This window comes from Oncorhynchus clarkii, chromosome 20 (assembly GCF_045791955.1).
Source record: "Oncorhynchus clarkii lewisi isolate Uvic-CL-2024 chromosome 20, UVic_Ocla_1.0, whole genome shotgun sequence".
Classification (NCBI taxonomy): domain Eukaryota; kingdom Metazoa; phylum Chordata; class Actinopteri; order Salmoniformes; family Salmonidae; genus Oncorhynchus; species Oncorhynchus clarkii.
The window spans coordinates 64,093,184-64,119,192 of NC_092166.1; the positions used below are offsets into that span (position 1 = coordinate 64,093,184).

General features: G+C 40.5%; 6 protein-coding genes and 5 non-coding genes across 11 annotated transcripts in view; all 11 read left to right on the forward strand.

The window, feature by feature from the left end:
• Positions 1-2,135, forward strand: part of LOC139377141 (ribosomal L1 domain-containing protein 1-like) — a 6,351-nt gene extending 4,216 nt beyond the window's left edge. Inside the window, exons 4-6 of the mRNA XM_071120156.1 lie at positions 1,295-1,387; positions 1,603-1,698; positions 2,123-2,135. Of these exons, the coding sequence (XP_070976257.1) occupies positions 1,295-1,387; positions 1,603-1,698; positions 2,123-2,135 (202 nt within the window). The remainder of the gene's footprint in view (positions 1-1,294; positions 1,388-1,602; positions 1,699-2,122) is intronic.
• LOC139377142 (ribosomal L1 domain-containing protein 1-like) lies at positions 1,476-7,824 on the forward strand. The gene is made up of 6 exons (XM_071120157.1): positions 1,476-1,698; positions 2,123-2,254; positions 5,078-5,226; positions 6,984-7,076; positions 7,292-7,387; positions 7,812-7,824. The coding sequence occupies exons 2-6, from the start codon at positions 2,201-2,203 to the stop codon at positions 7,822-7,824; spliced, it is 405 nt and encodes a 134-aa protein (XP_070976258.1). The 5' UTR covers positions 1,476-1,698; positions 2,123-2,200.
• LOC139377780 (small nucleolar RNA ACA64) lies at positions 1,833-1,960 on the forward strand. Its single transcript, XR_011628250.1, has one exon. It is a non-coding gene; the product is annotated as a small nucleolar RNA ACA64 (small nucleolar RNA).
• Positions 7,165-13,513, forward strand: LOC139377143 (ribosomal L1 domain-containing protein 1-like). The gene is made up of 6 exons (XM_071120158.1): positions 7,165-7,387; positions 7,812-7,943; positions 10,767-10,915; positions 12,673-12,765; positions 12,981-13,076; positions 13,501-13,513. Exons 2-6 carry the CDS (start codon positions 7,890-7,892, stop codon positions 13,511-13,513), a joined length of 405 nt encoding a protein of 134 aa, XP_070976259.1. The 5' UTR covers positions 7,165-7,387; positions 7,812-7,889.
• Positions 7,522-7,649, forward strand: LOC139377781 (small nucleolar RNA ACA64). The gene has a single exon (XR_011628251.1). It is a non-coding gene; the product is annotated as a small nucleolar RNA ACA64 (small nucleolar RNA).
• On the forward strand, positions 12,854-19,202 carry LOC139377145 (ribosomal L1 domain-containing protein 1-like). Its single transcript, XM_071120159.1, has 6 exons — positions 12,854-13,076; positions 13,501-13,632; positions 16,456-16,604; positions 18,362-18,454; positions 18,670-18,765; positions 19,190-19,202. The coding sequence occupies exons 2-6, from the start codon at positions 13,579-13,581 to the stop codon at positions 19,200-19,202; spliced, it is 405 nt and encodes a 134-aa protein (XP_070976260.1). The 5' UTR covers positions 12,854-13,076; positions 13,501-13,578.
• Positions 13,211-13,338, forward strand: LOC139377782 (small nucleolar RNA ACA64). Its single transcript, XR_011628252.1, has one exon. It is a non-coding gene; the product is annotated as a small nucleolar RNA ACA64 (small nucleolar RNA).
• On the forward strand, positions 18,543-24,897 carry LOC139377146 (ribosomal L1 domain-containing protein 1-like). The gene is made up of 6 exons (XM_071120160.1): positions 18,543-18,765; positions 19,190-19,321; positions 22,151-22,299; positions 24,057-24,149; positions 24,365-24,460; positions 24,885-24,897. Exons 2-6 carry the CDS (start codon positions 19,268-19,270, stop codon positions 24,895-24,897), a joined length of 405 nt encoding a protein of 134 aa, XP_070976261.1. The 5' UTR covers positions 18,543-18,765; positions 19,190-19,267.
• LOC139377783 (small nucleolar RNA ACA64) lies at positions 18,900-19,027 on the forward strand. Its single transcript, XR_011628253.1, has one exon. It is a non-coding gene; the product is annotated as a small nucleolar RNA ACA64 (small nucleolar RNA).
• LOC139377147 (ribosomal L1 domain-containing protein 1-like) overlaps positions 24,238-26,009 on the forward strand; it is a 15,828-nt gene continuing 14,056 nt past the window's right edge. Inside the window, exons 1-2 of the mRNA XM_071120161.1 lie at positions 24,238-24,460; positions 24,885-25,016. Of these exons, the coding sequence (XP_070976262.1) occupies positions 24,963-25,016 (54 nt within the window). The 5' untranslated portion in view covers positions 24,238-24,460; positions 24,885-24,962. The remainder of the gene's footprint in view (positions 24,461-24,884; positions 25,017-26,009) is intronic.
• LOC139377784 (small nucleolar RNA ACA64) lies at positions 24,595-24,722 on the forward strand. The gene has a single exon (XR_011628254.1). It is a non-coding gene; the product is annotated as a small nucleolar RNA ACA64 (small nucleolar RNA).

A 26,009-nucleotide genomic window follows, 5' to 3' on the forward strand; every position in this document is an offset into this window, starting at 1 on the left:
AGCATTGCCTTTCAATTGTTTAACTTGGGTCAAATGTTTCGGGTAGCCTTCCACAAGCTTCCCACAATAAGTTGGGTGAATTTTGGCCCATTCCTCCTGACAGAGCTGCTGTAACTGAGTCAGGTTTGTAGGCCTCCTTGCTCACACATACTTTTTCTATAGGATTGAGGTCAGGGCTTTCTGATGTCCACTCCAATACCTTGACTTTGAGTCCTTCGGCCATTTGGCCACAACTTTGGAAGTATGCTTGGGGTCATTGTCCATTTGGAAGACTCATTTGCGACCAAGCTTTAACTTCCTGACTGATGTCTTGAGATGTTGCTTCAATATATCCACATCATTTTCCTCCCTCATGGTGCCATCTATTTTGTGAACAGTTCTATTTTTGTTTGATCAGACCAGAGGACATCTCTCCAAAAAGTACGATCTTTGTCCCATGTGCAGTTGCAAACCGTAGTCTGGCTTTTTTATGGTGGTTTTGGAGCAGTGGCTTCTTCCTTGCTGAGCGGCCTTTCCTGTTGTCGATATAGAATTAGTTTTACTGTGGATATAGATACTTTTGTACCTGTTTCCTCCAGCATCTTCAAAAGATCCTTTGCTGCTGTTCTGGGATTGATTTGCACCAAAGTACGTTCATCTATTGGAGACAGAACGGGTCTCCTTCCTGAGCGGTATGACGGCTGCCTGGTCCCATGGTGTTTATGCTTGCTTACTATTGTTTGTACAGATGAACGTGGTACCTTCAGGTGTTTGGAAATTGCTCCCCAAGGATGAACCAGATTTGTGGAGGTCTACAATTGTTTTTCTGAGGTCTTGGCTGATTTCTTTTGATTTTCCCATGATGTCAAGCAAATAGGCACTGATTTTGAAGGTAGGCCTTGAAATACATCCACAGGTACACCTCCAATTGACTCAAATGATGTCAGTTAGTCTATCAGAAGCTTCTAAAGCCATGACACCATTTTCTGGAATTTTCCAAGCTGTTGAAAGGCACAGTCAACTTAGTGTATGTGAACTTCTGACCCACTGGGATTGTGATACAATTAATTATAAGTGAAATAATCTGTCTGTAAACAATTGTTGGAAAAATTACTTGTCATGCTAGATGTCCTAACCGACTTGCCAAAACTATAGTTTGTTCACAAGACATTTGTGGAGTGGTTGAAAAAGGAGTTTTAATGACTCCAACCTAAGTGTATGTAAACTTCCGACTTCACCTGTAAGTTTAAATGTGCCTTTAAGAGTTCTAATCTAATGGAGTTAAAAAAAAAATAATTAAATCTCCCCTGCTTAGGGAGCCTTTGTCATTGAACCTGCAGAGCAAGAAGCTGGCCTTGGACATCCAGGGAACAACAACAACCTCCATTTCTAAGAAAGGCTGCTACTGGTGAGGCCTGCTCTCTGACTTAGTCAGTAAGTGCTCCTCAGCAAACCCTGTCCTTGTTGGACATGGGCAATGATGGTGCCATAGTGACTCAAAATATATCCTGACAGAGCTCCCCATCTATTGGAGCCTGTCTCTGCAACTGACACACAAGGGCAATTAATGCACCTTCATTTATATACACATTGCCTCCTGTAAAATGTTATTGTTTGTTTTAGCATGGCTTATGTGGCCCACTCTGGGATGGCTGCAGATGAATTAGCAGAGAATATTGATTCAGCTGTCAGCACCATCGTGACAAAACTACGGGTTAGGTGAGTTTACTGCCAGGATGTCTTCCTGATCTCCCTAATCAATTGTACCCCGTCAACACAGATATTTAAACTTTTATTATACGTTAAATGGTCAGGTATACTCAATTTTATTAATGCTAAAGAAATGTGTGGGCCCAGTCTGAAAATCACCTTTGATATCTCTGTTGTCTGGGGTGAGATTACAGGGCCTATAGTACTGTGGTACGTTAAGCTTATTGCCTGCTCTGTATAGCAGTGTGATTAAACCCATGTGCCTACAATCCTGACAAAGAAAGGCCTTTAACAAGTGGCCGCAATCTGAGTGATACGATACACAGGGTAGAAATGGCCGTAACATTGAAAATGTTTTCTTCACAGAAATAGTTTTGACCTGAATGTATGAGTCTTTGTGTTCTTCGTGTATAAAGTGTTGTCTCTTTTGCAGAAAGGACCGTTGATAAAGGTCATCCACTTGAAAAGCCAATCAGTGGCTCTGACCATCTACACCTCTAACCTGAGTAACATGACCATTATAGATGAAACACAGAAACAGACCCGCGCAGCCATGGATGCCAAGGTAGGACTGCTACACACAAATGCTTGTAAATTGCTTTGGAAGATTATATTATTTGATCAATGACCTATTTTTGTCAAATTAAAGGACTCGTCTTTGCACTGGTTCGGAACCTGTTTTACACTATTAATTTTGGTTTAAATCCAGTGCTATATGAAACCCATTCCAGTGAGGCAGGGGAGCAGTCTCCATTTAGTGCTGTCTCCCTGTTCACTCTCTGGGAACATCAACATAGCTCTTAGTGCCACATATGGACTATTGAGGTCAATTGCAGACCTCTCTATTATTTACATGCATATGTACATACATGCAGTACCAGTAAAAGTTGACACACCTACTCAAGGTTAAATAAACCTAAAGGGTTTATTTTTTACTATTTTCTAGATTGTAGAACAATAGTGAAGACATCAAAACTATGAAATAACACACATGGAATCATGTCGTAACCAAATGTTAATTAACTTCTTGACGCTACTCATCCCTGTCGCGGGATCATTTTAGTCAGCAGCCGCTGAATAGCATAGCGCCACAGTCAAATAATATTGCTAGAAAATATTCATATTCATGAAATCACAAGTGAAATATATTGAAACACAGCTTAGCCTTTTGTTAATCACCCTGTCATCTCAGATTTTGAAATTATGCTTTACAGCCAAAGCAAGACAAGCATTTGTGTAAGTTTATCGATAGCATAGCATTATGCCTAGCTAGCAGCAGGCAACCTGGTCACAAAAAACAGAAAAGCAATCTAATTAAATCGTTTACCTTTGATGAGCTTTGGATGTTTTCACTCACGAGACTCCTAGTTAGATAGCAAATGTTCCTTTTTTCCGAAAATATTATTTTTGTAGCCGAAATAACTCCGTTAGTTCTTCACGTTTGGCTGGGAATTCGACCGGAAATTGCGGTCACGACAACGCCGAAAAATATTCCAAATTAGCTCCATAATATCGACAGAAACATGGTAAAATGTTGTTTATAATCAACCCTCAAGGTGTTTTTCAAATATCTATTTGATAATATATCAACCGGGACAGCTGTATTTTCCCTAAGACCGGGAGGAAAAATAGCTACCTCTGTCTATTACGCAATAATTACTCTGAGAGCCCTCAGCCGGACACTTACGCAATGTAGTCGTTTACGCTCATTCTTCAACATAAAGGCGTGAAACTACGTCAAAATGCTGTAGACACCTTGGGGAATACGTAGAAAAAGGAATCTGGTTGATAGCCCATTCACTGCTCAATAGGGACTCATCAGAACGCAGAGCTTTCAAAACATGAGTCACTTCCTGATTGGATTTTTCTCAGGCTTTCACCTGCAATATCAGTTCTGTTATACTCACAAACAATATTTTTACAGTTTTGGAAACTTGAGTGTTTTCTATCCTAAGCTGTGAATTATATGCATATTCTAGCATCTTGTCCTGACAAAATAGCCCGTTTACTTTGGGAACGTTATTTTTCCAAAAATGAAAATAGTGCCCCCTAGTTTCAACAGGTTTTAAACAAATGAAAATATTTTATATTTGAGATTCTTCCAAGTAGCCACCCTTTGCCTTGACAGCTTTGCACATTCTTGACATTCTCTCAACCAGCTTCATGAGGTAGTCACCTGGAATGCATTTCAATTAACAGCTGTGCCTTCTTAAAGCTTAAGTTGTGGAATTTCTTTCCTTAATGCATTTGAGCCGATCAGTTGTGTTGTGACACGGTAGGGGTGGTATACAGAAGGTAGCCCTATTTGGTAAAAGACCCAAGTCCATATTATGGCAAGACCAGCTCAAATAAGCAAAGAGAAACGACAGTCCATCAATACTTTAAAACATGAAGGTCAGTCAATATGGAACATTTCATGAACTTTGAAAGTATCTTCAAGTGCAGTCGCTGTGATGAAACTGGCTCTCATGAGGACTGGAACGGAAGACCCAAGACCCATCTGCTGCATAGGATAAGTTCATGAGAGTTAACTGCACCTCAGATTGCTGCCCAAATAAATACTTCAGAGTTCATGTAACAGATACATCTCAACATCAACTGTTCAAATTGCTGCAAAGAAACCACTACTAAAGGGCACCAATAAGAAGAGACTTTCTTGGGCCAAGAAACACGAGCAATGGAAATCCTTTGGTCAGTCCAAATAGGAGATTTTTAGTTCCAACCACCGTGTCTTTGTGATGCAGAGTAGGTGAATGGATCTCCGCGTGTCGTTCCCCTCGGGAGGCATGGACGAGGAGGCGTGAGGTGCTTTGCTGTTTGCTGTTTTGAATCCAAAATAGGATACCTATGTGATACATATACGTACTACTACAATAAGCCTGACTAACCGGTGTCTGTATATAGCCTTGCTACTCTTATTTTCAAATGTCTTCTTACTGTTTTATTTCTTTACTTACACACACACACACACCTTCTCACTATTGGTTAGTCTGTAAGTAAGCATTTCACTGTAAGGTCTACCTACATCTGTTGTATTCGGCGCACGTGACAAACTTTAATTTGATTTATTCAGGGATGAAGTGGAGATGGAGCTGGGCCTGGCTTAAGCTGGATGCCACTATAGAAATGAATGGAACACCACACTTTTTCAATAAAACGTGGTATGCCAGATGTACTCTGCCTGAAAGAGATCAATTATGCCAGCAAAGGGTATCTTGCTCTGCTGGCACATTGTAGAACAGATGTCCACAGGCAGAAAGTATTCAATGTAATGTGTAGCCCAAAGATATAGATTTTTGTGTTGAATTTGACCGTAACGTGTGTAAGGGGGGGTTATTTTTTACACGAGACACAACTCATCCAGGCATATCCCTTTGTCTTTCTTTAGGTGATCCTTTACAAGACACTGAGGACTGAGTACAAGCCCTTTGAAGCCAAACGACGGCTGCTGGGGAACTTTGACATGTTTCTTTCAGACGACCGCATTCGCCGCCTGCTGTCCTCGCACATCGGCAAGCACTTCTACGAGAGAAAGAAGTAAGCTTGTAAATATTGTTGGTTGATCACCTTGCCTATTTTAGTCAAATGAAATCTATTTAAAGACTCATTTTTGCACTGGTTCGGAACCTGGTTCACTCTCAGTATGAATTTTGGTTTAACTCCATTGCTATATGAAACTCATTCCAGTGAGGCAGGGGAGTGGTATCCTTTTTGTGCTGTCTCCCTGTTCACTCTCTGGGAACATCAACATAGCCCCTAGTGCTGTTCCCTGGTTTTGAAATACATGTCCTCTTATACAGTCGGAAGTTTACATACACCATAGCCAAATACATTTAAACTCAGTTTTTCACAATTCCTGACATTTAATCCTAGTAAAAATTCCCTGTCTTAGGTCACCACTTTATTTGAAGAATGTGAAATGTCAGAATGATAGTGGTTTATTTCTTTCATCACAGTCCCAGTGGTTCAGAAGTTTACATACACTCAATTAGTATTTGGTAGCATTGCCTTTCAATTGTTTAACTTGGGTCAAATGTTTCGGGTAGCCTTCCACAAGCTTCCCACAATAAGTTGGGTGAATTTTGGCCCATTCCTCCTGACAGAGCTGCTGTAACTGAGTCAGGTTTGTAGGCCTCCTTGCTCACACATACTTTTTCTATAGGATTGAGGTCAGGGCTTTCTGATGTCCACTCCAATACCTTGACTTTGAGTCCTTCGGCCATTTGGCCACAACTTTGGAAGTATGCTTGGGGTCATTGTCCATTTGGAAGACTCATTTGCGACCAAGCTTTAACTTCCTGACTGATGTCTTGAGATGTTGCTTCAATATATCCACATCATTTTCCTCCCTCATGGTGCCATCTATTTTGTGAACAGTTCTATTTTTGTTTGATCAGACCAGAGGACATCTCTCCAAAAAGTACGATCTTTGTCCCATGTGCAGTTGCAAACCGTAGTCTGGCTTTTTTATGGTGGTTTTGGAGCAGTGGCTTCTTCCTTGCTGAGCGGCCTTTCCTGTTGTCGATATAGAATTAGTTTTACTGTGGATATAGATACTTTTGTACCTGTTTCCTCCAGCATCTTCAAAAGATCCTTTGCTGCTGTTCTGGGATTGATTTGCACCAAAGTACGTTCATCTATTGGAGACAGAACGGGTCTCCTTCCTGAGCGGTATGACGGCTGCCTGGTCCCATGGTGTTTATGCTTGCTTACTATTGTTTGTACAGATGAACGTGGTACCTTCAGGTGTTTGGAAATTGCTCCCCAAGGATGAACCAGATTTGTGGAGGTCTACAATTGTTTTTCTGAGGTCTTGGCTGATTTCTTTTGATTTTCCCATGATGTCAAGCAAATAGGCACTGATTTTGAAGGTAGGCCTTGAAATACATCCACAGGTACACCTCCAATTGACTCAAATGATGTCAGTTAGTCTATCAGAAGCTTCTAAAGCCATGACACCATTTTCTGGAATTTTCCAAGCTGTTGAAAGGCACAGTCAACTTAGTGTATGTGAACTTCTGACCCACTGGGATTGTGATACAATTAATTATAAGTGAAATAATCTGTCTGTAAACAATTGTTGGAAAAATTACTTGTCATGCTAGATGTCCTAACCGACTTGCCAAAACTATAGTTTGTTCACAAGACATTTGTGGAGTGGTTGAAAAAGGAGTTTTAATGACTCCAACCTAAGTGTATGTAAACTTCCGACTTCACCTGTAAGTTTAAATGTGCCTTTAAGAGTTCTAATCTAATGGAGTTAAAAAAAAAATAATTAAATCTCCCCTGCTTAGGGAGCCTTTGTCATTGAACCTGCAGAGCAAGAAGCTGGCCTTGGACATCCAGGGAACAACAACAACCTCCATTTCTAAGAAAGGCTGCTACTGGTGAGGCCTGCTCTCTGACTTAGTCAGTAAGTGCTCCTCAGCAAACCCTGTCCTTGTTGGACATGGGCAATGATGGTGCCATAGTGACTCAAAATATATCCTGACAGAGCTCCCCATCTATTGGAGCCTGTCTCTGCAACTGACACACAAGGGCAATTAATGCACCTTCATTTATATACACATTGCCTCCTGTAAAATGTTATTGTTTGTTTTAGCATGGCTTATGTGGCCCACTCTGGGATGGCTGCAGATGAATTAGCAGAGAATATTGATTCAGCTGTCAGCACCATCGTGACAAAACTACGGGTTAGGTGAGTTTACTGCCAGGATGTCTTCCTGATCTCCCTAATCAATTGTACCCCGTCAACACAGATATTTAAACTTTTATTATACGTTAAATGGTCAGGTATACTCAATTTTATTAATGCTAAAGAAATGTGTGGGCCCAGTCTGAAAATCACCTTTGATATCTCTGTTGTCTGGGGTGAGATTACAGGGCCTATAGTACTGTGGTACGTTAAGCTTATTGCCTGCTCTGTATAGCAGTGTGATTAAACCCATGTGCCTACAATCCTGACAAAGAAAGGCCTTTAACAAGTGGCCGCAATCTGAGTGATACGATACACAGGGTAGAAATGGCCGTAACATTGAAAATGTTTTCTTCACAGAAATAGTTTTGACCTGAATGTATGAGTCTTTGTGTTCTTCGTGTATAAAGTGTTGTCTCTTTTGCAGAAAGGACCGTTGATAAAGGTCATCCACTTGAAAAGCCAATCAGTGGCTCTGACCATCTACACCTCTAACCTGAGTAACATGACCATTATAGATGAAACACAGAAACAGACCCGCGCAGCCATGGATGCCAAGGTAGGACTGCTACACACAAATGCTTGTAAATTGCTTTGGAAGATTATATTATTTGATCAATGACCTATTTTTGTCAAATTAAAGGACTCGTCTTTGCACTGGTTCGGAACCTGTTTTACACTATTAATTTTGGTTTAAATCCAGTGCTATATGAAACCCATTCCAGTGAGGCAGGGGAGCAGTCTCCATTTAGTGCTGTCTCCCTGTTCACTCTCTGGGAACATCAACATAGCTCTTAGTGCCACATATGGACTATTGAGGTCAATTGCAGACCTCTCTATTATTTACATGCATATGTACATACATGCAGTACCAGTAAAAGTTGACACACCTACTCAAGGTTAAATAAACCTAAAGGGTTTATTTTTTACTATTTTCTAGATTGTAGAACAATAGTGAAGACATCAAAACTATGAAATAACACACATGGAATCATGTCGTAACCAAATGTTAATTAACTTCTTGACGCTACTCATCCCTGTCGCGGGATCATTTTAGTCAGCAGCCGCTGAATAGCATAGCGCCACAGTCAAATAATATTGCTAGAAAATATTCATATTCATGAAATCACAAGTGAAATATATTGAAACACAGCTTAGCCTTTTGTTAATCACCCTGTCATCTCAGATTTTGAAATTATGCTTTACAGCCAAAGCAAGACAAGCATTTGTGTAAGTTTATCGATAGCATAGCATTATGCCTAGCTAGCAGCAGGCAACCTGGTCACAAAAAACAGAAAAGCAATCTAATTAAATCGTTTACCTTTGATGAGCTTTGGATGTTTTCACTCACGAGACTCCTAGTTAGATAGCAAATGTTCCTTTTTTCCGAAAATATTATTTTTGTAGCCGAAATAACTCCGTTAGTTCTTCACGTTTGGCTGGGAATTCGACCGGAAATTGCGGTCACGACAACGCCGAAAAATATTCCAAATTAGCTCCATAATATCGACAGAAACATGGTAAAATGTTGTTTATAATCAACCCTCAAGGTGTTTTTCAAATATCTATTTGATAATATATCAACCGGGACAGCTGTATTTTCCCTAAGACCGGGAGGAAAAATAGCTACCTCTGTCTATTACGCAATAATTACTCTGAGAGCCCTCAGCCGGACACTTACGCAATGTAGTCGTTTACGCTCATTCTTCAACATAAAGGCGTGAAACTACGTCAAAATGCTGTAGACACCTTGGGGAATACGTAGAAAAAGGAATCTGGTTGATAGCCCATTCACTGCTCAATAGGGACTCATCAGAACGCAGAGCTTTCAAAACATGAGTCACTTCCTGATTGGATTTTTCTCAGGCTTTCACCTGCAATATCAGTTCTGTTATACTCACAAACAATATTTTTACAGTTTTGGAAACTTGAGTGTTTTCTATCCTAAGCTGTGAATTATATGCATATTCTAGCATCTTGTCCTGACAAAATAGCCCGTTTACTTTGGGAACGTTATTTTTCCAAAAATGAAAATAGTGCCCCCTAGTTTCAACAGGTTTTAAACAAATGAAAATATTTTATATTTGAGATTCTTCCAAGTAGCCACCCTTTGCCTTGACAGCTTTGCACATTCTTGACATTCTCTCAACCAGCTTCATGAGGTAGTCACCTGGAATGCATTTCAATTAACAGCTGTGCCTTCTTAAAGCTTAAGTTGTGGAATTTCTTTCCTTAATGCATTTGAGCCGATCAGTTGTGTTGTGACACGGTAGGGGTGGTATACAGAAGGTAGCCCTATTTGGTAAAAGACCCAAGTCCATATTATGGCAAGACCAGCTCAAATAAGCAAAGAGAAACGACAGTCCATCAATACTTTAAAACATGAAGGTCAGTCAATATGGAACATTTCATGAACTTTGAAAGTATCTTCAAGTGCAGTCGCTGTGATGAAACTGGCTCTCATGAGGACTGGAACGGAAGACCCAAGACCCATCTGCTGCATAGGATAAGTTCATGAGAGTTAACTGCACCTCAGATTGCTGCCCAAATAAATACTTCAGAGTTCATGTAACAGATACATCTCAACATCAACTGTTCAAATTGCTGCAAAGAAACCACTACTAAAGGGCACCAATAAGAAGAGACTTTCTTGGGCCAAGAAACACGAGCAATGGAAATCCTTTGGTCAGTCCAAATAGGAGATTTTTAGTTCCAACCACCGTGTCTTTGTGATGCAGAGTAGGTGAATGGATCTCCGCGTGTCGTTCCCCTCGGGAGGCATGGACGAGGAGGCGTGAGGTGCTTTGCTGTTTGCTGTTTTGAATCCAAAATAGGATACCTATGTGATACATATACGTACTACTACAATAAGCCTGACTAACCGGTGTCTGTATATAGCCTTGCTACTCTTATTTTCAAATGTCTTCTTACTGTTTTATTTCTTTACTTACACACACACACACACCTTCTCACTATTGGTTAGTCTGTAAGTAAGCATTTCACTGTAAGGTCTACCTACATCTGTTGTATTCGGCGCACGTGACAAACTTTAATTTGATTTATTCAGGGATGAAGTGGAGATGGAGCTGGGCCTGGCTTAAGCTGGATGCCACTATAGAAATGAATGGAACACCACACTTTTTCAATAAAACGTGGTATGCCAGATGTACTCTGCCTGAAAGAGATCAATTATGCCAGCAAAGGGTATCTTGCTCTGCTGGCACATTGTAGAACAGATGTCCACAGGCAGAAAGTATTCAATGTAATGTGTAGCCCAAAGATATAGATTTTTGTGTTGAATTTGACCGTAACGTGTGTAAGGGGGGGTTATTTTTTACACGAGACACAACTCATCCAGGCATATCCCTTTGTCTTTCTTTAGGTGATCCTTTACAAGACACTGAGGACTGAGTACAAGCCCTTTGAAGCCAAACGACGGCTGCTGGGGAACTTTGACATGTTTCTTTCAGACGACCGCATTCGCCGCCTGCTGTCCTCGCACATCGGCAAGCACTTCTACGAGAGAAAGAAGTAAGCTTGTAAATATTGTTGGTTGATCACCTTGCCTATTTTAGTCAAATGAAATCTATTTAAAGACTCATTTTTGCACTGGTTCGGAACCTGGTTCACTCTCAGTATGAATTTTGGTTTAACTCCATTGCTATATGAAACTCATTCCAGTGAGGCAGGGGAGTGGTATCCTTTTTGTGCTGTCTCCCTGTTCACTCTCTGGGAACATCAACATAGCCCCTAGTGCTGTTCCCTGGTTTTGAAATACATGTCCTCTTATACAGTCGGAAGTTTACATACACCATAGCCAAATACATTTAAACTCAGTTTTTCACAATTCCTGACATTTAATCCTAGTAAAAATTCCCTGTCTTAGGTCACCACTTTATTTGAAGAATGTGAAATGTCAGAATGATAGTGGTTTATTTCTTTCATCACAGTCCCAGTGGTTCAGAAGTTTACATACACTCAATTAGTATTTGGTAGCATTGCCTTTCAATTGTTTAACTTGGGTCAAATGTTTCGGGTAGCCTTCCACAAGCTTCCCACAATAAGTTGGGTGAATTTTGGCCCATTCCTCCTGACAGAGCTGCTGTAACTGAGTCAGGTTTGTAGGCCTCCTTGCTCACACATACTTTTTCTATAGGATTGAGGTCAGGGCTTTCTGATGTCCACTCCAATACCTTGACTTTGAGTCCTTCGGCCATTTGGCCACAACTTTGGAAGTATGCTTGGGGTCATTGTCCATTTGGAAGACTCATTTGCGACCAAGCTTTAACTTCCTGACTGATGTCTTGAGATGTTGCTTCAATATATCCACATCATTTTCCTCCCTCATGGTGCCATCTATTTTGTGAACAGTTCTATTTTTGTTTGATCAGACCAGAGGACATCTCTCCAAAAAGTACGATCTTTGTCCCATGTGCAGTTGCAAACCGTAGTCTGGCTTTTTTATGGTGGTTTTGGAGCAGTGGCTTCTTCCTTGCTGAGCGGCCTTTCCTGTTGTCGATATAGAATTAGTTTTACTGTGGATATAGATACTTTTGTACCTGTTTCCTCCAGCATCTTCAAAAGATCCTTTGCTGCTGTTCTGGGATTGATTTGCACCAAAGTACGTTCATCTATTGGAGACAGAACGGGTCTCCTTCCTGAGCGGTATGACGGCTGCCTGGTCCCATGGTGTTTATGCTTGCTTACTATTGTTTGTACAGATGAACGTGGTACCTTCAGGTGTTTGGAAATTGCTCCCCAAGGATGAACCAGATTTGTGGAGGTCTACAATTGTTTTTCTGAGGTCTTGGCTGATTTCTTTTGATTTTCCCATGATGTCAAGCAAATAGGCACTGATTTTGAAGGTAGGCCTTGAAATACATCCACAGGTACACCTCCAATTGACTCAAATGATGTCAGTTAGTCTATCAGAAGCTTCTAAAGCCATGACACCATTTTCTGGAATTTTCCAAGCTGTTGAAAGGCACAGTCAACTTAGTGTATGTGAACTTCTGACCCACTGGGATTGTGATACAATTAATTATAAGTGAAATAATCTGTCTGTAAACAATTGTTGGAAAAATTACTTGTCATGCTAGATGTCCTAACCGACTTGCCAAAACTATAGTTTGTTCACAAGACATTTGTGGAGTGGTTGAAAAAGGAGTTTTAATGACTCCAACCTAAGTGTATGTAAACTTCCGACTTCACCTGTAAGTTTAAATGTGCCTTTAAGAGTTCTAATCTAATGGAGTTAAAAAAAAAATAATTAAATCTCCCCTGCTTAGGGAGCCTTTGTCATTGAACCTGCAGAGCAAGAAGCTGGCCTTGGACATCCAGGGAACAACAACAACCTCCATTTCTAAGAAAGGCTGCTACTGGTGAGGCCTGCTCTCTGACTTAGTCAGTAAGTGCTCCTCAGCAAACCCTGTCCTTGTTGGACATGGGCAATGATGGTGCCATAGTGACTCAAAATATATCCTGACAGAGCTCCCCATCTATTGGAGCCTGTCTCTGCAACTGACACACAAGGGCAATTAATGCACCTTCATTTATATACACATTGCCTCCTGTAAAATGTTATTGTTTGTTTTAGCATGGCTTATGTGGCCCACTCTGGGATGGCTGCAGATGAATTAGCAGAGAATATTGATTCAGCTGTCAGCACCATCGTGACAAAACTACGGGTTAGGTGAGTTTACTGCCAGGATGTCTTCCTGATCTCCCTAATCAATTGTACCCCGTCAACACAGATATTTAAACTTTTATTATACGTTAAATGGTCAGGTATACTCAATTTTATTAATGCTAAAGAAATGTGTGGGCCCAGTCTGAAAATCACCTTTGATATCTCTGTTGTCTGGGGTGAGATTACAGGGCCTATAGTACTGTGGTACGTTAAGCTTATTGCCTGCTCTGTATAGCAGTGTGATTAAACCCATGTGCCTACAATCCTGACAAAGAAAGGCCTTTAACAAGTGGCCGCAATCTGAGTGATACGATACACAGGGTAGAAATGGCCGTAACATTGAAAATGTTTTCTTCACAGAAATAGTTTTGACCTGAATGTATGAGTCTTTGTGTACTTCGTGTATAAAGTGTTGTCTCTTTTGCAGAAAGGACCGTTGATAAAGGTCATCCACTTGAAAAGCCAATCAGTGGCTCTGACCATCTACACCTCTAACCTGAGTAACATGACCATTATAGATGAAACACAGAAACAGACCCGCGCAGCCATGGATGCCAAGGTAGGACTGCTACACACAAATGCTTGTAAATTGCTTTGGAAGATTATATTATTTGATCAATGACCTATTTTTGTCAAATTAAAGGACTCGTCTTTGCACTGGTTCGGAACCTGTTTTACACTATTAATTTTGGTTTAAATCCAGTGCTATATGAAACCCATTCCAGTGAGGCAGGGGAGCAGTCTCCATTTAGTGCTGTCTCCCTGTTCACTCTCTGGGAACATCAACATAGCTCTTAGTGCCACATATGGACTATTGAGGTCAATTGCAGACCTCTCTATTATTTACATGCATATGTACATACATGCAGTACCAGTAAAAGTTGACACACCTACTCAAGGTTAAATAAACCTAAAGGGTTTATTTTTTACTATTTTCTAGATTGTAGAACAATAGTGAAGACATCAAAACTATGAAATAACACACATGGAATCATGTCGTAACCAAATGTTAATTAACTTCTTGACGCTACTCATCCCTGTCGCGGGATCATTTTAGTCAGCAGCCGCTGAATAGCATAGCGCCACAGTCAAATAATATTGCTAGAAAATATTCATATTCATGAAATCACAAGTGAAATATATTGAAACACAGCTTAGCCTTTTGTTAATCACCCTGTCATCTCAGATTTAGAAATTATGCTTTACAGCCAAAGCAAGACAAGCATTTGTGTAAGTTTATCGATAGCATAGCATTATGCCTAGCTAGCAGCAGGCAACCTGGTCACAAAAAACAGAAAAGCAATCTAATTAAATCGTTTACCTTTGATGAGCTTTGGATGTTTTCACTCACGAGACTCCTAGTTAGATAGCAAATGTTCCTTTTTTCCGAAAATATTATTTTTGTAGCCGAAATAACTCCGTTAGTTCTTCACGTTTGGCTGGGAATTCGACCGGAAATTGCGGTCACGACAACGCCGAAAAATATTCCAAATTAGCTCCATAATATCGACAGAAACATGGTAAAATGTTGTTTATAATCAACCCTCAAGGTGTTTTTCAAATATCTATTTGATAATATATCAACCGGGACAGCTGTATTTTCCCTAAGACCGGGAGGAAAAATAGCTACCTCTGTCTATTACGCAATAATTACTCTGAGAGCCCTCAGCCGGACACTTACGCAATGTAGTCGTTTACGCTCATTCTTCAACATAAAGGCGTGAAACTACGTCAAAATGCTGTAGACACCTTGGGGAATACGTAGAAAAAGGAATCTGGTTGATAGCCCATTCACTGCTCAATAGGGACTCATCAGAACGCAGAGCTTTCAAAACATGAGTCACTTCCTGATTGGATTTTTCTCAGGCTTTCACCTGCAATATCAGTTCTGTTATACTCACAAACAATATTTTTACAGTTTTGGAAACTTGAGTGTTTTCTATCCTAAGCTGTGAATTATATGCATATTCTAGCATCTTGTCCTGACAAAATAGCCCGTTTACTTTGGGAACGTTATTTTTCCAAAAATGAAAATAGTGCCCCCTAGTTTCAACAGGTTTTAAACAAATGAAAATATTTTATATTTGAGATTCTTCCAAGTAGCCACCCTTTGCCTTGACAGCTTTGCACATTCTTGACATTCTCTCAACCAGCTTCATGAGGTAGTCACCTGGAATGCATTTCAATTAACAGCTGTGCCTTCTTAAAGCTTAAGTTGTGGAATTTCTTTCCTTAATGCATTTGAGCCGATCAGTTGTGTTGTGACACGGTAGGGGTGGTATACAGAAGGTAGCCCTATTTGGTAAAAGACCCAAGTCCATATTATGGCAAGACCAGCTCAAATAAGCAAAGAGAAACGACAGTCCATCAATACTTTAAAACATGAAGGTCAGTCAATATGGAACATTTCATGAACTTTGAAAGTATCTTCAAGTGCAGTCGCTGTGATGAAACTGGCTCTCATGAGGACTGGAACGGAAGACCCAAGACCCATCTGCTGCATAGGATAAGTTCATGAGAGTTAACTGCACCTCAGATTGCTGCCCAAATAAATACTTCAGAGTTCATGTAACAGATACATCTCAACATCAACTGTTCAAATTGCTGCAAAGAAACCACTACTAAAGGGCACCAATAAGAAGAGACTTTCTTGGGCCAAGAAACACGAGCAATGGAAATCCTTTGGTCAGTCCAAATAGGAGATTTTTAGTTCCAACCACCGTGTCTTTGTGATGCAGAGTAGGTGAATGGATCTCCGCGTGTCGTTCCCCTCGGGAGGCATGGACGAGGAGGCGTGAGGTGCTTTGCTGTTTGCTGTTTTGAATCCAAAATAGGATACCTATGTGATACATATACGTACTACTACAATAAGCCTGACTAACCGGTGTCTGTATATAGCCTTGCTACTCTTATTTTCAAATGTCTTCTTACTGTTTTATTTCTTTACTTACACACACACACACACCTTCTCACTATTGGTTAGTCTGTAAGTAAGCATTTCACTGTAAGGTCTACCTACATCTGTTGTATTCGGCGCACGTGACAAACTTTAATTTGATTTATTCAGGGATGAAGTGGAGATGGAGCTGGGCCTGGCTTAAGCTGGATGCCACTATAGAAATGAATGGAACACCACACTTTTTCAATAAAACGTGGTATGCCAGATGTACTCTGCCTGAAAGAGATCAATTATGCCAGCAAAGGGTATCTTGCTCTGCTGGCACATTGTAGAACAGATGTCCACAGGCAGAAAGTATTCAATGTAATGTGTAGCCCAAAGATATAGATTTTTGTGTTGAATTTGACCGTAACGTGTGTAAGGGGGGGTTATTTTTTACACGAGACACAACTCATCCAGGCATATCCCTTTGTCTTTCTTTAGGTGATCCTTTACAAGACACTGAGGACTGAGTACAAGCCCTTTGAAGCCAAACGACGGCTGCTGGGGAACTTTGACATGTTTCTTTCAGACGACCGCATTCGCCGCCTGCTGTCCTCGCACATCGGCAAGCACTTCTACGAGAGAAAGAAGTAAGCTTGTAAATATTGTTGGTTGATCACCTTGCCTATTTTAGTCAAATGAAATCTATTTAAAGACTCATTTTTGCACTGGTTCGGAACCTGGTTCACTCTCAGTATGAATTTTGGTTTAACTCCATTGCTATATGAAACTCATTCCAGTGAGGCAGGGGAGTGGTATCCTTTTTGTGCTGTCTCCCTGTTCACTCTCTGGGAACATCAACATAGCCCCTAGTGCTGTTCCCTGGTTTTGAAATACATGTCCTCTTATACAGTCGGAAGTTTACATACACCATAGCCAAATACATTTAAACTCAGTTTTTCACAATTCCTGACATTTAATCCTAGTAAAAATTCCCTGTCTTAGGTCACCACTTTATTTGAAGAATGTGAAATGTCAGAATGATAGTGGTTTATTTCTTTCATCACAGTCCCAGTGGTTCAGAAGTTTACATACACTCAATTAGTATTTGGTAGCATTGCCTTTCAATTGTTTAACTTGGGTCAAATGTTTCGGGTAGCCTTCCACAAGCTTCCCACAATAAGTTGGGTGAATTTTGGCCCATTCCTCCTGACAGAGCTGCTGTAACTGAGTCAGGTTTGTAGGCCTCCTTGCTCACACATACTTTTTCTATAGGATTGAGGTCAGGGCTTTCTGATGTCCACTCCAATACCTTGACTTTGAGTCCTTCGGCCATTTGGCCACAACTTTGGAAGTATGCTTGGGGTCATTGTCCATTTGGAAGACTCATTTGCGACCAAGCTTTAACTTCCTGACTGATGTCTTGAGATGTTGCTTCAATATATCCACATCATTTTCCTCCCTCATGGTGCCATCTATTTTGTGAACAGTTCTATTTTTGTTTGATCAGACCAGAGGACATCTCTCCAAAAAGTACGATCTTTGTCCCATGTGCAGTTGCAAACCGTAGTCTGGCTTTTTTATGGTGGTTTTGGAGCAGTGGCTTCTTCCTTGCTGAGCGGCCTTTCCTGTTGTCGATATAGAATTAGTTTTACTGTGGATATAGATACTTTTGTACCTGTTTCCTCCAGCATCTTCAAAAGATCCTTTGCTGCTGTTCTGGGATTGATTTGCACCAAAGTACGTTCATCTATTGGAGACAGAACGGGTCTCCTTCCTGAGCGGTATGACGGCTGCCTGGTCCCATGGTGTTTATGCTTGCTTACTATTGTTTGTACAGATGAACGTGGTACCTTCAGGTGTTTGGAAATTGCTCCCCAAGGATGAACCAGATTTGTGGAGGTCTACAATTGTTTTTCTGAGGTCTTGGCTGATTTCTTTTGATTTTCCCATGATGTCAAGCAAATAGGCACTGATTTTGAAGGTAGGCCTTGAAATACATCCACAGGTACACCTCCAATTGACTCAAATGATGTCAGTTAGTCTATCAGAAGCTTCTAAAGCCATGACACCATTTTCTGGAATTTTCCAAGCTGTTGAAAGGCACAGTCAACTTAGTGTATGTGAACTTCTGACCCACTGGGATTGTGATACAATTAATTATAAGTGAAATAATCTGTCTGTAAACAATTGTTGGAAAAATTACTTGTCATGCTAGATGTCCTAACCGACTTGCCAAAACTATAGTTTGTTCACAAGACATTTGTGGAGTGGTTGAAAAAGGAGTTTTAATGACTCCAACCTAAGTGTATGTAAACTTCCGACTTCACCTGTAAGTTTAAATGTGCCTTTAAGAGTTCTAATCTAATGGAGTTAAAAAAAAAATAATTAAATCTCCCCTGCTTAGGGAGCCTTTGTCATTGAACCTGCAGAGCAAGAAGCTGGCCTTGGACATCCAGGGAACAACAACAACCTCCATTTCTAAGAAAGGCTGCTACTGGTGAGGCCTGCTCTCTGACTTAGTCAGTAAGTGCTCCTCAGCAAACCCTGTCCTTGTTGGACATGGGCAATGATGGTGCCATAGTGACTCAAAATATATCCTGACAGAGCTCCCCATCTATTGGAGCCTGTCTCTGCAACTGACACACAAGGGCAATTAATGCACCTTCATTTATATACACATTGCCTCCTGTAAAATGTTATTGTTTGTTTTAGCATGGCTTATGTGGCCCACTCTGGGATGGCTGCAGATGAATTAGCAGAGAATATTGATTCAGCTGTCAGCACCATCGTGACAAAACTACGGGTTAGGTGAGTTTACTGCCAGGATGTCTTCCTGATCTCCCTAATCAATTGTACCCCGTCAACACAGATATTTAAACTTTTATTATACGTTAAATGGTCAGGTATACTCAATTTTATTAATGCTAAAGAAATGTGTGGGCCCAGTCTGAAAATCACCTTTGATATCTCTGTTGTCTGGGGTGAGATTACAGGGCCTATAGTACTGTGGTACGTTAAGCTTATTGCCTGCTCTGTATAGCAGTGTGATTAAACCCATGTGCCTACAATCCTGACAAAGAAAGGCCTTTAACAAGTGGCCGCAATCTGAGTGATACGATACACAGGGTAGAAATGGCCGTAACATTGAAAATGTTTTCTTCACAGAAATAGTTTTGACCTGAATGTATGAGTCTTTGTGTTCTTCGTGTATAAAGTGTTGTCTCTTTTGCAGAAAGGACCGTTGATAAAGGTCATCCACTTGAAAAGCCAATCAGTGGCTCTGACCATCTACACCTCTAACCTGAGTAACATGACCATTATAGATGAAACACAGAAACAGACCCGCGCAGCCATGGATGCCAAGGTAGGACTGCTACACACAAATGCTTGTAAATTGCTTTGGAAGATTATATTATTTGATCAATGACCTATTTTTGTCAAATTAAAGGACTCGTCTTTGCACTGGTTCGGAACCTGTTTTACACTATTAATTTTGGTTTAAATCCAGTGCTATATGAAACCCATTCCAGTGAGGCAGGGGAGCAGTCTCCATTTAGTGCTGTCTCCCTGTTCACTCTCTGGGAACATCAACATAGCTCTTAGTGCCACATATGGACTATTGAGGTCAATTGCAGACCTCTCTATTATTTACATGCATATGTACATACATGCAGTACCAGTAAAAGTTGACACACCTACTCAAGGTTAAATAAACCTAAAGGGTTTATTTTTTACTATTTTCTAGATTGTAGAACAATAGTGAAGACATCAAAACTATGAAATAACACACATGGAATCATGTCGTAACCAAATGTTAATTAACTTCTTGACGCTACTCATCCCTGTCGCGGGATCATTTTAGTCAGCAGCCGCTGAATAGCATAGCGCCACAGTCAAATAATATTGCTAGAAAATATTCATATTCATGAAATCACAAGTGAAATATATTGAAACACAGCTTAGCCTTTTGTTAATCACCCTGTCATCTCAGATTTTGAAATTATGCTTTACAGCCAAAGCAAGACAAGCATTTGTGTAAGTTTATCGATAGCATAGCATTATGCCTAGCTAGCAGCAGGCAACCTGGTCACAAAAAACAGAAAAGCAATCTAATTAAATCGTTTACCTTTGATGAGCTTTGGATGTTTTCACTCACGAGACTCCTAGTTAGATAGCAAATGTTCCTTTTTTCCGAAAATATTATTTTTGTAGCCGAAATAACTCCGTTAGTTCTTCACGTTTGGCTGGGAATTCGACCGGAAATTGCGGTCACGACAACGCCGAAAAATATTCCAAATTAGCTCCATAATATCGACAGAAACATGGTAAAATGTTGTTTATAATCAACCCTCAAGGTGTTTTTCAAATATCTATTTGATAATATATCAACCGGGACAGCTGTATTTTCCCTAAGACCGGGAGGAAAAATAGCTACCTCTGTCTATTACGCAATAATTACTCTGAGAGCCCTCAGCCGGACACTTACGCAATGTAGTCGTTTACGCTCATTCTTCAACATAAAGGCGTGAAACTACGTCAAAATGCTGTAGACACCTTGGGGAATACGTAGAAAAAGGAATCTGGTTGATAGCCCATTCACTGCTCAATAGGGACTCATCAGAACGCAGAGCTTTCAAAACATGAGTCACTTCCTGATTGGATTTTTCTCAGGCTTTCACCTGCAATATCAGTTCTGTTATACTCACAAACAATATTTTTACAGTTTTGGAAACTTGAGTGTTTTCTATCCTAAGCTGTGAATTATATGCATATTCTAGCATCTTGTCCTGACAAAATAGCCCGTTTACTTTGGGAACGTTATTTTTCCAAAAATGAAAATAGTGCCCCCTAGTTTCAACAGGTTTTAAACAAATGAAAATATTTTATATTTGAGATTCTTCCAAGTAGCCACCCTTTGCCTTGACAGCTTTGCACATTCTTGACATTCTCTCAACCAGCTTCATGAGGTAGTCACCTGGAATGCATTTCAATTAACAGCTGTGCCTTCTTAAAGCTTAAGTTGTGGAATTTCTTTCCTTAATGCATTTGAGCCGATCAGTTGTGTTGTGACACGGTAGGGGTGGTATACAGAAGGTAGCCCTATTTGGTAAAAGACCCAAGTCCATATTATGGCAAGACCAGCTCAAATAAGCAAAGAGAAACGACAGTCCATCAATACTTTAAAACATGAAGGTCAGTCAATATGGAACATTTCATGAACTTTGAAAGTATCTTCAAGTGCAGTCGCTGTGATGAAACTGGCTCTCATGAGGACTGGAACGGAAGACCCAAGACCCATCTGCTGCATAGGATAAGTTCATGAGAGTTAACTGCACCTCAGATTGCTGCCCAAATAAATACTTCAGAGTTCATGTAACAGATACATCTCAACATCAACTGTTCAAATTGCTGCAAAGAAACCACTACTAAAGGGCACCAATAAGAAGAGACTTTCTTGGGCCAAGAAACACGAGCAATGGAAATCCTTTGGTCAGTCCAAATAGGAGATTTTTAGTTCCAACCACCGTGTCTTTGTGATGCAGAGTAGGTGAATGGATCTCCGCGTGTCGTTCCCCTCGGGAGGCATGGACGAGGAGGCGTGAGGTGCTTTGCTGTTTGCTGTTTTGAATCCAAAATAGGATACCTATGTGATACATATACGTACTACCACAATAAGCCTGACTAACCGGTGTCTGTATATAGCCTTGCTACTCTTATTTTCAAATGTCTTCTTACTGTTTTATTTCTTTACTTACACACACACACACACACACACCTTCTCACTATTGGTTAGTCTGTAAGTAAGCATTTCACTGTAAGGTCTACCTACATCTGTTGTATTCGGCGCACGTGACAAACTTTAATTTGATTTATTCAGGGATGAAGTGGAGATGGAGCTGGGCCTGGCTTAAGCTGGATGCCACTATAGAAATGAATGGAACACCACACTTTTTCAATAAAACGTGGTATGCCAGATGTACTCTGCCTGAAAGAGATCAATTATGCCAGCAAAGGGTATCTTGCTCTGCTGGCACATTGTAGAACAGATGTCCACAGGCAGAAAGTATTCAATGTAATGTGTAGCCCAAAGATATAGATTTTTGTGTTGAATTTGACCGTAACGTGTGTAAGGGGGGGTTATTTTTTACACGAGACACAACTCATCCAGGCATATCCCTTTGTCTTTCTTTAGGTGATCCTTTACAAGACACTGAGGACTGAGTACAAGCCCTTTGAAGCCAAACGACGGCTGCTGGGGAACTTTGACATGTTTCTTTCAGACGACCGCATTCGCCGCCTGCTGTCCTCGCACATCGGCAAGCACTTCTACGAGAGAAAGAAGTAAGCTTGTAAATATTGTTGGTTGATCACCTTGCCTATTTTAGTCAAATGAAATCTATTTAAAGACTCATTTTTGCACTGGTTCGGAACCTGGTTCACTCTCAGTATGAATTTTGGTTTAACTCCATTGCTATATGAAACTCATTCCAGTGAGGCAGGGGAGTGGTATCCTTTTTGTGCTGTCTCCCTGTTCACTCTCTGGGAACATCAACATAGCCCCTAGTGCTGTTCCCTGGTTTTGAAATACATGTCCTCTTATACAGTCGGAAGTTTACATACACCATAGCCAAATACATTTAAACTCAGTTTTTCACAATTCCTGACATTTAATCCTAGTAAAAATTCCCTGTCTTAGGTCACCACTTTATTTGAAGAATGTGAAATGTCAGAATGATAGTGGTTTATTTCTTTCATCACAGTCCCAGTGGTTCAGAAGTTTACATACACTCAATTAGTATTTGGTAGCATTGCCTTTCAATTGTTTAACTTGGGTCAAATGTTTCGGGTAGCCTTCCACAAGCTTCCCACAATAAGTTGGGTGAATTTTGGCCCATTCCTCCTGACAGAGCTGCTGTAACTGAGTCAGGTTTGTAGGCCTCCTTGCTCACACATACTTTTTCTATAGGATTGAGGTCAGGGCTTTCTGATGTCCACTCCAATACCTTGACTTTGAGTCCTTCGGCCATTTGGCCACAACTTTGGAAGTATGCTTGGGGTCATTGTCCATTTGGAAGACTCATTTGCGACCAAGCTTTAACTTCCTGACTGATGTCTTGAGATGTTGCTTCAATATATCCACATCATTTTCCTCCCTCATGGTGCCATCTATTTTGTGAACAGTTCTATTTTTGTTTGATCAGACCAGAGGACATCTCTCCAAAAAGTACGATCTTTGTCCCATGTGCAGTTGCAAACCGTAGTCTGGCTTTTTTATGGTGGTTTTGGAGCAGTGGCTTCTTCCTTGCTGAGCGGCCTTTCCTGTTGTCGATATAGAATTAGTTTTACTGTGGATATAGATACTTTTGTACCTGTTTCCTCCAGCATCTTCAAAAGATCCTTTGCTGCTGTTCTGGGATTGATTTGCACCAAAGTACGTTCATCTATTGGAGACAGAACGGGTCTCCTTCCTGAGCGGTATGACGGCTGCCTGGTCCCATGGTGTTTATGCTTGCTTACTATTGTTTGTACAGATGAACGTGGTACCTTCAGGTGTTTGGAAATTGCTCCCCAAGGATGAACCAGATTTGTGGAGGTCTACAATTGTTTTTCTGAGGTCTTGGCTGATTTCTTTTGATTTTCCCATGATGTCAAGCAAATAGGCACTGATTTTGAAGGTAGGCCTTGAAATACATCCACAGGTACACCTCCAATTGACTCAAATGATGTCAGTTAGTCTATCAGAAGCTTCTAAAGCCATGACACCATTTTCTGGAATTTTCCAAGCTGTTGAAAGGCACAGTCAACTTAGTGTATGTGAACTTCTGACCCACTGGGATTGTGATACAATTAATTATAAGTGAAATAATCTGTCTGTAAACAATTGTTGGAAAAATTACTTGTCATGCTAGATGTCCTAACCGACTTGCCAAAACTATAGTTTGTTCACAAGACATTTGTGGAGTGGTTGAAAAGGGAGTTTTAATGACTCCAACCTAAGTGTATGTAAACTTCCGACTTCACCTGTAAGTTTAAATGTGCCTTTAAGAGTTCTAATCTAATGGAGTTAAAAAAAATTTTTTTTTATCTCCCCTGCTTAGGGAGCCTTTGTCATTGAACCTGCAGAGCAAGAAGCTGGCCTTGGACATCCAGGGAACAACAACAACCTCCATTTCTAAGAAAGGCTGCTACTGGTGAGGCCTGCTCTCTGACTTAGTCAGTAAGTGCTCCTCAGCAAACCCTGTCCTTGTTGGACATGGGCAATGATGGTGCCATAGTGACTCAAAATATATCCTGACAGAGCTCCCCATCTATTGGAGCCTGTCTCTGCAACTGACACACAAGGGCAATTAATGCACCTTCATTTATATACACATTGCCTCCTGTAAAATGTTATTGTTTGTTTTAGCATGGCTTATGTGGCCCACTCTGGGATGGCTGCAGATGAATTAGCAGAGAATATTGATTCAGCTGTCAGCACCATCGTGACAAAACTACGGGTTAGGTGAGTTTACTGCCAGGATGTCTTCCTGATCTCCCTAATCAATTGTACCCCGTCAACACAGATATTTAAACTTTTATTATACGTTAAATGGTCAGGTATACTCAATTTTATTAATGCTAAAGAAATGTGTGGGCCCAGTCTGAAAATCACCTTTGATATCTCTGTTGTCTGGGGTGAGATTACAGGGCCTATAGTACTGTGGTACGTTAAGCTTATTGCCTGCTCTGTATAGCAGTGTGATTAAACCCATGTGCCTACAATCCTGACAAAGAAAGGCCTTTAACAAGTGGCCGCAATCTGAGTGATACGATACACAGGGTAGAAATGGCCGTAACATTGAAAATGTTTTCTTCACAGAAATAGTTTTGACCTGAATGTATGAGTCTTTGTGTTCTTCGTGTATAAAGTGTTGTCTCTTTTGCAGAAAGGACCGTTGATAAAGGTCATCCACTTGAAAAGCCAATCAGTGGCTCTGACCATCTACACCTCTAACCTGAGTAACATGACCATTATAGATGAAACACAGAAACAGACCCGCGCAGCCATGGATGCCAAGGTAGGACTGCTACACACAAATGCTTGTAAATTGCTTTGGAAGATTATATTATTTGATCAATGACCTATTTTTGTCAAATTAAAGGACTCGTCTTTGCACTGGTTCGGAACCTGTTTTACACTATTAATTTTGGTTTAAATCCAGTGCTATATGAAACCCATTCCAGTGAGGCAGGGGAGCAGTCTCCATTTAGTGCTGTCTCCCTGTTCACTCTCTGGGAACATCAACATAGCTCTTAGTGCCACATATGGACTATTGAGGTCAATTGCAGACCTCTCTATTATTTACATGCATATGTACATACATGCAGTACCAGTAAAAGTTGACACACCTACTCAAGGTTAAATAAACCTAAAGGGTTTATTTTTTACTATTTTCTAGATTGTAGAACAATAGTGAAGACATCAAAACTATGAAATAACACACATGGAATCATGTCGTAACCAAATGTTAATTAACTTCTTGACGCTACTCATCCCTGTCGCGGGATCATTTTAGTCAGCAGCCGCTGAATAGCATAGCGCCACAGTCAAATAATATTGCTAGAAAATATTCATATTCATGAAATCACAAGTGAAATATATTGAAACACAGCTTAGCCTTTTGTTAATCACCCTGTCATCTCAGATTTTGAAATTATGCTTTACAGCCAAAGCAAGACAAGCATTTGTGTAAGTTTATCGATAGCATAGCATTATGCCTAGCTAGCAGCAGGCAACCTGGTCACAAAAAACAGAAAAGCAATCTAATTAAATCGTTTACCTTTGATGAGCTTTGGATGTTTTCACTCACGAGACTCCTAGTTAGATAGCAAATGTTCCTTTTTTCCGAAAATATTATTTTTGTAGCCGAAATAACTCCGTTAGTTCTTCACGTTTGGCTGGGAATTCGACCGGAAATTGCGGTCACGACAACGCCGAAAAATATTCCAAATTAGCTCCATAATATCGACAGAAACATGGTAAAATGTTGTTTATAATCAACCCTCAAGGT